At 42.9% G+C, this 12856-nt stretch overlaps 1 protein-coding gene across 3 annotated transcripts in view; it reads left to right on the forward strand.

The window, feature by feature from the left end:
• Positions 1 to 12856, forward strand: part of GRK5 (G protein-coupled receptor kinase 5) — a 156872-nt gene that overhangs the window by 112811 nt on the left and 31205 nt on the right. For 2 of the 3 annotated variants that reach the window (XM_062001096.1, XM_062001097.1), the window contains 2 exons: positions 9369 to 9469; positions 12381 to 12473. In XM_062001096.1, coding sequence (XP_061857080.1) covers positions 9369 to 9469; positions 12381 to 12473 — 194 coding nt within the window. Of the gene's footprint in view, positions 1 to 9368; positions 9470 to 12376; positions 12474 to 12856 lie in introns of those variants that run through there. The other variant, XM_062001098.1, reaches the window with a different exon arrangement.

Below are 12856 nucleotides of genomic sequence, written 5' to 3' on the forward strand. Positions count from 1 at the left end.
AAACATTTTGACTCACACCATTTGCATGGCAGTTGCTTGTTTGCCACTCTCAGGAACAGAATTGTGGTTTCTAGAAAGGAGCAGCTACAAAAAGGTCTACTGAGAACAGGAAGAGTAAGGTGTAGCTAGATGGCAGGCCCTGTTGCTGATTAACAGGACTGTTGTGAAAAATGCTTCATATACTTTCTATGTACTTGTCAGAGAGGAAACTTCAGTGGTTGCTAAGTTTCTCCAAGGGAATGCATAGTTCAAGACTGTGACTTGTACCCCAGTGTCAAAGAGGAAGGATGCTGCAAACCCAGAGAAGCAGCTTGTCCTTCTCCTAGCAGTGGGCTTGGCGAGGTCCAAGAAGCAGGCCAGTGGGTCTGGAGCAAGCAAGTTGGCCTGAAGCTACAGCAAATCTTCTGCAGCAAATGAGTTCATGAACTGAGATGGTTAGTGTTGCCTTTTGGTATGGATTAGTACAACCCTTCCAGGCAGAAGCACATGTTCATCTGTTTGCTGAGGGCTCTTATTGTCTTCAGTCATATTTTTCTGTGTGTCAACACATATTTTGATAGTTTGGTAGAATATGAGGGAAGACAGATTCACCATGGCTCCAGGTCAGTTTGCATCTACAAAACAACCCCCACAGCTGATGATTTGCTTCATTTAGCTACCAGCAAGTGATCCTGCCCTCAGTACTGCAAATACCACTTGATCAGAGAACAGGATTGGGTTCAAGGTTTTTCTCTGTCATTGACTCACTCTGTAATCCTGGGTGAGGTATTTCATGTCTTTGGCCCCAGTTCCCACTCCCAAGGCTAGTGAGATGGGTTTGCTTTGGAAGCTTTAGCTCTCGTGACATGTGTATGTAATTCCTGGCATGATGGGCCCCCGTTCTCAGGTATAATGTCTACACACTGTTGTTAATAGATAAATTACTACTAATAACACAGCTGCTCTCCATGTTCCCCATCCACCTCACTGCCAATTCCTACATCTGTCATCTCAAAGCAAATCTCCTGGAATGATGAAGCCTTGTGCTTTGCTGGTTTGCCTCGGACAGACCCAGATGACTTTGTGGTAGGAAAAAAAGTACAAAGAAAATGCACAAGTTGATTACTTAAAGTGTTGCAGCTGCTCCCGATGTCAGATTGGCTGTTTACTACATATACAGCTAAAACCAAACAGACAAGATCAGACACAGGGCAAGAAAAAAGAATGTTCCAACGTTTTTGTGCATGATACCAAAAAGCGTCAGGAGGCCGCGTGTGCTGGGACAGTGCTGGGAACCTTTCCCTCACCGGGCTGAAACACAGGCCTAGCCTGGGCTTCCCAGAATCAAAGCACCACCAAGACACTGTCTCCTCCTCCATTGCTTCCTCTGTATTTCTTGGCTAGGCTTGATGGTCTTAAAGGTCTTTTCTAACCTAAGTGATTCTGTGATTCTCGCTGTCAGCCCCTTCATGCTTCCCCTTGGTCGGTCACCAGCTGCATGGTCAGTACTTCTCGGGCTCAGGCTGAATCTCAGCTTGAATTGCCCTTCCCCTGCTCAAAGCAGGGAGATAGTGGGATATCAGAGTCACCAAAAGTGGCTCCCACCATCTCCAGGCAATGGGGCAAGCAGAGCCCAGGCTGTGCCCTGCACTGGCAAGTTCCTGCTCTGAGGGCAGCAGTGCAGACCCCAGCGGAGATACCACAGGCAGGTTCTTGGGGTGAATCTCTACCCACATATGGCAGATCAGCTTTGGAGGCACAAAGAGGAACAATTTCATGGCCTCTGTTTTGCCTTGCACTACCTTTCCCCTTTGAAAACATGAGCACATGAACTTGTCTTTCCCTCCTAGTACCTATCATCAATGACTTACATATATCTACCTAGTCTCCCTTTGTCTATCAACTGCTTTGATTACAGTCCTCCTCAGGACTCCTTATGAGTGTTTGCCTTAAAGGGCTGAGGGCAGTCACCCCTGATAGTCACACAATTGCTACCTGTCCTGGAACCTGCTCCCCCTGCTAACTGAGCCTTCCTCAAACATCTGGACAACGATGTGATGAGTCTGCAAAAGCAAGGGCAGAATCAGCATTGCATGTGGCAGCCTTCCCACCCTTGACACAAACCATTGCTCTCTGTTGCTGGTCTTGGGTCACGGCCCTGAGAGTGCAAATCAAATGCAACAACATAACAGCTGGTTAAAGCCAGCGTTTCCAGGTTTTTGTGTATGAGCTTTCTACTCTCATTGTGCACCCTCTAACATCCAAGTTAATTTTAGCCCATTTCTCTCATAGTTTTGAGGTCTCTGCTAGTAGCAAATCTGCTTGGAGATTTGCAAATAGATTATATGTGGAAAATTGCTGTCAACATCTGAAAATACACATAGCATTAAGACATATCATTAAGTGCTTGGAACCAGAGGCAGTTCAAGAAAAGTTATGGCTTGAACTTTTGTCCATTGACTGCAACATTTTTTATTGTTTTAAGCCAGTTTGCTGTGGAATGTTTTCAGAACCTGAGATGTAACATATGCTGCACATTATTTGTTTTATGCAAGTGACTTTTAGACTAAGTCATCGTGTTTCAGTGTCACGGCTGCAAGTCTGAGGCTTGCCAGCAAAGCAGTTGTGTTTGTGACAAAGGCTTGCATGAAATCTACTCAGTCTAAAGCGTGGAGTATCTTTTCAGTTCATATGATTTTTGTAGTCATGAGCAGTTGTGCTTTAAGATACCATGATGACTCACAGCCACTGGCAAGAGTTGGTATAAAATGAAAACCTGTATTCCTTATTCACTTCTATTTCCTTATTCACTAATTGCAAGCTACAAATGGGCTGGTTTGAGGAACCTGAGCATCTCTAGCTTTCATTTATCACAGTGAGACTTCTTTGATTTCAGTCACAGATGGTGATCAACTCTTCTACAAAACACAACTCTTAACCTCCCTGTTCACTCTCCTGTAAAATATTGTGAGATTGCCACCTAGCTCATGAAGACTTATTCATGCAGGGAAGCTTTAATATTTCGAGATTCCTAGATGAAAGGTGTAAAGACAAAGAATTACCTCCAGGCTGTGGGCCTGCCCTCTTTCTTACAGTGTCAGTCTGGCCAAAGTCAATGTTACCTCTTTTCCTGTTGTGAAGTTCATACAAGCTACTTCTTTTTCTGTAGGAGACAATGATGATTGAGGCAAGTGTCTTTGAAGCAAGACTGTTCATTTGCAAATTAAGTTACTCCTTTGCTCAGAGATCCAGGTTTCCTCTGATGGCCACTCACCATACAAACTCCCATCCCCAGATGTTCTTGGGGCCATGCCATGTGCTTGTGTTTTTAGAGAGTCCAGTGTTTTGCAAAATCACTGGTACAAAGGACTGGGAAAGGGCTCAAGAGCCTCTTGCACTGAACAGAGATCAAATACACTTAGATCATCGACAGATGTCTGTGCCCTTGGAGGTCTGTCAGACCTCTGCAAAGAGACTCCACAGTACTCATATGCCTGTTCCTGTGCTTCCCTGTGTGAAAAATTAGAAAAAAAGCCTTCATACCCAATTAAGTGGATTCCTTCACATCATTCCCCCAGTGTAGAGCACAACATGCAGAATAATTGATCCCTGCCTTCTTTATTAAAAACATTTCTATATTAAAAGACCTTTATCGTGTTTCACTCTTACTTTTCCAGACTAAACAAATCTAGTTCTTCAACACTTCCCTCTGGCATTTTTTTCCCAAGCATATTTCCCAATAGTAGTTGGTGCTCTCATCAGCTCTCTGTAGCTTTCTCAAACAGTGGCAACCCCAACTGGATGCATGTCTTTAGCTGAAGTCTCAGCACATATCTCTCAGTTCCTTTGTTGTTTGAGCACTTTTTCCACAGACCCAGCAGCATTGCACACAAAAAACCAACTCTGCACATGCAGGTTTGTGTTGTGTGTGCCTGTGCTCTGGGCCCCATACAGCTATTGGAAATCATCAGAGTCAGTTACACAGAGACACTTGCTATTCACCTCACCCCAGTTTCAGAAGGGCCAACCCCAACTGCTGAGTTGTCAGGAGAAGGCTTCTGCTCACTGAAGTTGCAGATCTCTGCTAACTGGCTGCCTGCTTTCCCTTCCACAGACTTGGAGACAACATCTACATTGCACTGCATTTCACCTAAGTCATACATTTTAAGCATTCTGAAGTTCTGTCTTGAGGAAAATTAGAACAAATAACATGCTTTAATTAAGAAGTAAGATAAACAGAGAAGGTCTGAATGCCTCCCTTGGTGCTGCCAGCATTTCAGCTTGTTTTCTAAAGATTTTGATTAGCTGATAGATTGACAAAAGGTGAGGTGTCCTGCACACAGTCACAGGGGATACATCATCAGAGAAATGTTGTAAGTACCATGGCAAACGTATGGAGATGATTTTATGAGAAAGCTTATTTGTTTGCTGTCCCATTCAGCAAAGGTCAACGAATACTGTGGCTTGAAGGGCTGAGGGAAGTAGCCTGTAGCAAAACTTAGAGAGCTGTCAGAAAAGGAGAGTTTACATTTTAAAGTGTCGTGATGCAATATGACATTCAAAATGACAGATAATGGGCAGTTCCACAGCCTGGAAGCTTTCATCTCATCTGAATCAGATTTTGCTTATTTTCAGTACTTCAGTGAGGTGCTGATTGCCAGAACAAGGGCAGCACCAGGTACAGCATGGAAACAGCTGCCTGGCAGGGGTCTCCTGCAATTTGAGCTGCCAGGAACAGCTATGGGAGTGCAGGAAAGAGCAGATTGCATTTGGCTTGCAGTGCTCTCAGCTCCCAACAACTTGGTATTTATGGGTGATACTGCATCCAGCTTCAGACCTACTCATTATGCTGTTGATCAGTGGTTGCAGCCTAGTGAACAGAAGAGGAAAGTGGAGAAGCCACAATAAACCTCTCAGCAAAATATAGAAAACATCTTGCAGGCCCAGAAGCTTAGTGTGGAAGGAACAGTGACCTCCACATTTTTACAGGCATGAGCACAACCAGCCTTGCACAAGCATGTGACATCTCAGGTGTGTTGATGCCATTTACTGAAATGGAGGAGCAGCTGGGAGGATCTCTTTGGGCCATGAAATTAGGAAAAAGAAATGTAGAAGTGGATTTGTTTTGTACACAATGAGGGAAATTTTCTTTGTTGGATTGATTTAAGCACTTTTTTTGCTGGTAGAGTGTTGGGCTGTGAATCTGGTTCCATCAGCTTTACCCTAGTGTTACTCTGTTGACTTGACTGGTATAATTTCTGGTGTCCAGTTCTGGGCTCCTCAGCTCAAGAGGGACAGGGAAGTGCTGGAGAGAGGCCAGTGCAGGGCCACCAAGATGATCAGGGGAATGGAGCATCTTTCATACGAGGAAAGGCTGCGGGAACTGGGGCTGTTTAGTCTGGAGAAGAGGAGACTGAGGGGAGACCTTATTAACATTTATAAATATCTAAAGGGTGGGTGTCAGGAGGTTGGGACATCCCTTTTTTCTATAATAGCCAGCAACAGGACAAGGGGTAATGGGATGAAGCTGGAACACAAAAAGTTCCACTTAAACATAAGAAAAAACTATTTCAGTGTTTCAGTGAGGGAGCCCTGGCACAGGCTGCCCAGAGGGGTTGTGGAGGCTCCTTCCTTGGAGGTCTTCAAGACCCACCTGGACATGTTCCTGTGTGACCTGATCTAGGTGACCCTGCTTCTGCAGGGGGGTTGGACTAGATGATCTCTAAAGGTCCCTTCCAACCCCCACCATTCTGTGATTCTATGATAATTTCTGATTTACATTCTCATAAGTGAGATCAAGAATCACTTCCTTTGCCTTCAAAAAACAGAGTAACCATTAAGGGAAACGTAGGGCTGTACCTGCTAAACCTACCCAGGCTTTTGTTGTGAATACAAAGAAATATACCAGGTTTCTGCTGATGTTTCTGAAGAGTCAGCAGAACGTTCTTTGTCTCACACTCAGATGTAGTGGTCTTAATCACAGTGTATGGCTCTCCTAGCTGCCACAGGACATTTCATATGTTGGAAACGGTGTCTCTGTTCCCCTGTAAAAGCCGGATTTGCTTTTACAGCCATTACCCATAATGCAGTGTGGGAACAGTGTTAACAACCATTTCAATGGGGCTGCAGAAACCTTTTGCACCTCTCCAGGGAAGAAGCAACTTTTTCTCTCTAAGAGGCCAAAGTGTTACCTTTGGAAGCTTTCGCTCTTGGGATCCAAATGCTTTCTTGCCCTCATAACCTGTGCTACCTAATTGTTCTCCAGGGGAGCGAAAGTAAGTTGGTGGACTGGGTTTTGGTTTGTGATTGTTTCTGGCATTGTTTGAACATTTGAAGGCTGTAGGTATGCACAGTACTCAAGCAGGAGAAATGACAGTCATGGTTATTTAATGGGAGCTGTGGGAACTATGAAGTCTCAAGGAAAATCTCAAGAAGGAACATACAAAGACTCCCTAGACCTGTATGCAGAGCTGGAAAAGGTTGGGAGTGCTCCTCATACATATGGTGCAGCTGCTCTGCCTTGAACACTAGAAAGGGCTGAAAAATGACACAAATTGTTTTGCTGGGCCTAGAAAATCTCTGGAAAAGATCAGCCTGTGAAAAAAGTGGGGTTTTGTTACAGAAAATGAAGTGGCCTAGTAAAGTGTTTGCACTACATTGTAAGGTTTTAGTCCATGTGCAGGGTGTCAGTGTATTTATGTCTTTACCTGCTTTGATGTTGTTAGCTTGATCTCCATTTGTTCAGAGGAAGTAAAAATTCAAAGGTCAACAATGAGTGTGTTGAAAAAAATAAGTGGTGACTGTATCTCCTGCAAACTTGGAGAGAGGAATCACAGTTTGCACCATTTTTAAAGACTTTCCACATTGCCTTGCAGTTTCTTTTGCTCATTCTTCTCCCTTTTCTCATTATGAAAAAGAGTTTTCTGATGCTTAGCATTTTTTATTTTAATGTGCTTCAATCTCAGACAAAATTTGATGGAATTGTACTGTAATAGCACACTATGGGCATGATGTTCAACACTAACCTCAAGGTAGCTTATCTTCTGTTGGGAAATGAATTCCCTATGGGAAGTGAAGTTTCCTGGCCTGAGTAAGAATCAGGTCGTTTGGTCTAAATGACTAATTACAGGGTTCAGTGCTTAGCTTTTGGATCATCATTTTGACCTATAAAATTCTAGATTTAATTAGTGGTGACTTCAATTAGAGGCCCTAGTATCAACTTTACTTAAGTGCAACTCCATCCACGTCAGAAGACACTCCTGATTCATGGCAGTACAAAGACTACACAGTTCAGTGATGTCTCTGTAGCCTGTAAATCAGGGAGATGTTCAAGATAACCAGGTCTCTGAGCAGTGGGCTCATGCACAAGCTTTGGAGTGCCAATGTGTGTGTGCACACACCTGGCTGAGTATGCAAACTGTAAAGTACAGGTATGAATCCATGTGATTCCTGGCTGAAATCCACTGAAATATTGCTCATCATTAGGCTTTGGTTCATATCTGAATATTCTTTTTTAAGTCTTTTGTTTTCTTTTTCTCCCTTTCTTTCCCCCCAACGGTTTCAGTGCAGCAGCTGTAGGGCTGGAAAACAAGGCTTTCAAGGTTTTTCCCTAGTTCTTTCACTGCTTCACTCTTGTCTCTACCTACTCTATTGAACTAAAACTAGGACTTACATTTGGTCATGGACATCTACAGTTAGGAACTTCTGTAAGCTGTCTTTTTTACTGAGGTGTTTTACAGTTCTCAGTTCCTGTCAATCTCAGTGGCAAATCAAGCTGAGGAAATCTGGCTTTGTCTCAGTCTCCTCATCTTTTAGATGATAATGTGGAGGCTCATCTGCCTCTCAAAAACTGAGAGACTTCTTAATTATTAGCAGTATACTCTGCCTGCAATTAAAAGTAGGTGTTCCTTAGATACCCTTTGCTGAGGAAATGGAGGAATATATGGAGGAAATGAGGAAATATTTCCGAGAGGTCAAAGATATCCAGCATGTTCTGCATATTGTCTGTCAAGATCGAATAGTGAGGCTGCATTACACAGCATGCAGACAGTTCTGCAAACCATGTTCCTATTTATAAACATTCAAGTGGAACAAACTTACTTTTTCATGTCACAACCAGGATCATATTCACATTTCAGCAGTGAGAAGGAAAAGATAAAAGACTTAATTCAGCTTTCACCATGCTGGAGATTTTCTCTGGCTCCACCTCTGCCCCTTCCTCTGTCCTCACTCCCAGTGTTTTTGAACCCTGCCTGCAATGCAGTTCAGTGCTTGCCAAGATATCCCCAGCTCAGGGTGAGTTAATGAGAACATCTGGCCAGGAATGAGTGATGATGCTTTGTGACCCACCCACTCAGCACATCTGGTGGTCGTGGCCGTGGATGGGGAACCTTAGAGAGTGTTAAAGCTTCTGCAAGGAAAGAGGATTTTGTCATCTGTGGCTGGATTTATTGAAAAGACACAAATCTGATTGGTTATATAAAAGGGCTTTCACATGAATGGGAGAAATGTCTATAAATAAGGGTACACGACACACACACTCACACATGCATACACACTTCTTAAGATAATTACAGCATACTGGCAATGAGTAAGAATGTGGACTGCCTAAAAACTGTCTTCATAGATAATTAGTCCCAAAGGTCCTAAACTGGTTAACCATCAAGGCATATTGCAAAAGACCTCTCTTTGGTAAGGGCTTTTTGAAGGGACTGAATGTACATTCTCTCTAAAGGGAGGAGAGGATGAAAAGAGTTTGTGTGCTTGATTGGCAGAGCTTCTTTTTGAAATTATGATTTTAAAACTGCTGGATTATTTTTGTCCTTCTAAGGATGAATTAAGGTGTTGGGACACTTTTGCAAACATCTTTTCCTATTATTGATATATAAATCATTGATATACAAATCAATAAATACCAATGCTCTGCTCTTGTTTTCCTTTGCTGGTAATAAAGAAAAAAAAAAAAGGAAGGAGGATGGATTTTGCTGCCAGCACAATGAATCATCAATGAAGTGAGAACACTGGGCAAATTCTCTTTTGTTTAAGAGAATGGCCTGTACACAGTTCAGGCCAGCACATTTTTCATGGGATGCAAGGGAGCAGTTCAAAGAATTGGCAAGGAGTGGGTCCTGCATATTCATGAGGCTGGGCAAGGAGGTGAAGGTACAGGAGAAGGGAGAAAAGCAATGTGAGGATAGGGTGGAATGTGGAGCGAGTTACCACGGTATCCTATTTTACTGCTGTTTGACGTAAAGCTCCTTTGCTTTTACACAACCGCCGCAATTGAATAGAAGCAGCGCAGGGCAAAAGTAATGAATGCGTCTTTTAGACCTTAAGAGGGGATCTGCACCTCATCACAGAGATAACATGCCCCTCTCTTCTCTCCCCAGTCTCCAGCTTTCGTTCCCGAAGTCAGTCAAGATCTTATCCAACAGACAGAGGAGAAGCTCGAAAACAGCCCCTGCAAGGAGCTGTTTGCTCACTGTACAAAGTAAGTATAACTCGATACCCAAAGATCACAGGGCTGTAGTCAGCAGCTTGGGAGGAATGTGTCAGGTAAGGGGAGACATTTCAAGTTGAACCTGAAGCAGGTATCTTGAGCTCGTGTTTGTAATCCCAGAGGCAAAGCTGACAGACGGCAAAGCCGTTTCATCTGAACAAAATCTAATAAATATTTCCATGCCATTATATACAGCACACACAGGCACTTAGTATTTCAGGTATTTGACAGAGTGTTCTAGCCAAGTAAACCAGCCATGGATTTCATGCTGTGTGAAAAGAGCTACAATGATAATGTATCCAAAGAAAACATCTCTGTTTCAAAGTGAATAAAAATTAAGTGGCTATACAGTCCATTTAGACAGAGGAATGTGCAAACTTGCTCTGCATGGCTTTTCCAGAATATCTTCACCAGGAGAATGGGCCCTTTTTTAATGCTTTCTGTCTGTCTGTGGTGTTCAAAGGAGCGAACGGGCGTCGTTTCATCCTTTGTCTGGGAAAAGGCTTATCAGTTATGCACTAAAGCTGCAGGTATGCAATCTGCACTTGCAAACACTGACCCCAGGACGCTCACGCCAGTAGATCATAAACCAATAAAACTATGCAAAGGAGGGCTCGTGGCAAGCTGGCCCATGTGGTTCCTGGCTGAGCGTGGTTTGTTCTCCCCGGGTGATGTCATGGGGATTTGTAAAATTTGCTCCGCTGTCATTCATTGTTTTGACTCATTTCATTGACCTTTTCTGTTTTCAGTTATCCTTTGCGTTGGTAGGAGATGTGGGTTATTTCTGGCCCTCTCTTATAACATAAGCAGTTTCCTTGCATTGGCCTGGTGTCATGTAGAGATGCTCGTATAACTCGCGCCAGTTGTGTGTGCCAGTCCTAACGACAAAGGCAGAGCTGTGCTCCACGCAAACCCCCCTGATGCCTGTTTCCAGTTCTCAAATCGGTTTGAAAGCTGACAGTTGCCTCTAAAATGCACTTTGTTGTTGCCAAAGAGGGGAACTAAAAAGCAAACAACTGCTGAAAGGCAGCTATTGTTCTTCAAAATACACGCAGCTTTTAATTAACTGTATGGAACAGGCTCGCGTTGGACGCCACTTAATTCAGGCTCGTATTCATCCACGGCCGTTCCTCAGCTGAAACAGAGAAATTAGCCAGGTTTGAGACCTTCTTAATAAACATGCTGGTCATTTCACATGGACTGAAATGGGGTCAAAAGGAAGTTTTAAAAACTGGCTGTTGGTATTTACTAAATGTACTGAATAATGTTAATTTTGGAAGACTCCACGGTCAGGCCAAAAAAGGGAGGCACACAGATGGACACGCAGATCGCTGTCCTGTGGGAGCAGGAATGGGGATGAGATTCAGATGTATCTTCATAGATAAGATCAGTCTGTGAGAGAAATGCATGTATAACTAACTTCTATTTTGACTGTCTGCCCTGACTCCCTCCAGTTTCTCCTATAATTTTGGCTTTGTGTTTGGACATTTGTTAAAGTTCATTAAGACAGACTTTGTGTTTTATTTTGTAAGCTCGAATCCACTTAGGGGAAAGCTTATGATGTGTGTCCAACCAAAGCTAAAGAACACAACAGCAGTTTGACTTCTGAATGCTGAATATGTGCATTTACCTGCCTGTTCCAAGTTGATGGTGCAAGAATTGACAAAAGAAACAAATCAAACAGCTGAGAATTTCCAAAAACTGATGAATAATAGCTCATGACAGGGAGGAAAAAAACTGAGGAGACACGACATCCACGGTGAATTGTTTGCTCAGTTCTAAAACTGTCCCAGGATAACATATAGATTATCCATTCCCAGAGCAGAGTAGTTCTTCAGAGAGGATTTCCTCCTCCAGCAGAATCTGGAAATGTCTATGTATACTCTTAGATACAGACACAAAAGTGTGTCTGCACTTGGTATACATCAAGACTGAAATGCTTTATTTCTCATGGGCATTTTTCACCCAAAACTAAGGTTTTTTTCCCCACCAGTGTTGCCATCAGAGGTGGATGCAGTAGCCCCAGTAAGCAAGGCATGAATCAAAGCCAGCAGGTCAGCAACCCCCTGTTAAACAAAATGACCACCTTCATCCCAGGTAGTTCTCTCAGCTCAGCCCGTCTCTTCTTAGCTTTCAACCCATGGCCTTTCTTATGGGATATCAGTTGCTCTCTGGCTACTTGTTGCCTCTCACAAAGCACATACTTATTGCTCACATTTGCAGATCTGCCTGTTTATTTCTTTGTTCCTTTGATTAAGCAAAAGGCTTTGCACCCACTGCAGGAGCTGCAGAATTGTTTTCTTGATCTAGAAACAAATCTACATCTCTGTTCAGGTTTTCTTTCCTCTGTTTTACTCCACAAAGCACATAGCTGTTAAGAAAAGCCCTTTGGCTTTAATCACAGTTACCATTTCTTCTGTATAGAAGGAATTGAAATGGATTTTTTTTTCTCAGAATAACACCTCTGATGGTCCCTCTTTGACAGAAATGACCTTCAGCCAGAAACTTTCAATCCAGATGTAAACATCCCCCAAAGTTTAGGAGCTCAGTTCCTGGGGGTATTGTGTTAATTTGCCAACAGAAGCAGAGACATTTGTTGACTAGTGACTAACAGCCTTTATGAAAGTTCATTGAAGCCAGTGGGAGACACCTTGTTAATTTTCAGCAAGCATCATCAGTACATATTACTATTCATCTTGTATAAGGCCTCCTGTTATGAAATACATCAAACATATCGCTTTGTTCCTAGACTGAAACTGTGAGTAAAATAGACTACAAAATAAAGTAGGAGCAAAATGATCCTAACATACAAGAGGTCTGGACTTTCTTCTCAAGTTTTGTTTCTCTTTTGCTCTAAGTTCAGGATTATAAAATGCTTATATATCCTTTTCATCTGAGATAGATCTGTCCTTGACCACCTCAGTGGGGAACCATTCCAAGAATACCTAAACAGCATGTACTTCGACAGGTTTCTCCAGTGGAAGTGGCTGGAAAGGTAAGTGTCACAATTCTTATTTTTTTAACTAAAAGTAAATGCAAAAGGTTTATTTTCACATTCCATGCAAAGTCTGTGGAATACATTCAAAATCCAACAGCTGAGATAATGTGTTTGTTCTCTTTGCCTTTGAGATCAAGACAATTTGACCTTTCCTCTGTGTTACCGATGCCTCGTGCTAATGTTTGCCATGTATAGAACTCTATGTGGGGCAATTCTCTCCTTCTTTTTGTTATCCTCCTTCAGGAAGGTCCATCAAGACCATCATTCCCCATTTCCCTAAGCTGTGCTCCAGGGAAGCTCTCCCAGAGAGCTCCAGGAAGGCTTTCCTAATTTTAGCATTTGTTTTTAAAGGTTTGCTGTTAGGAGGTTGAAGGAGAGGT

Source organism: Colius striatus, chromosome 8, assembly GCF_028858725.1.
Source record: "Colius striatus isolate bColStr4 chromosome 8, bColStr4.1.hap1, whole genome shotgun sequence".
In the NCBI taxonomy this organism is placed as follows: domain Eukaryota; kingdom Metazoa; phylum Chordata; class Aves; order Coliiformes; family Coliidae; genus Colius; species Colius striatus.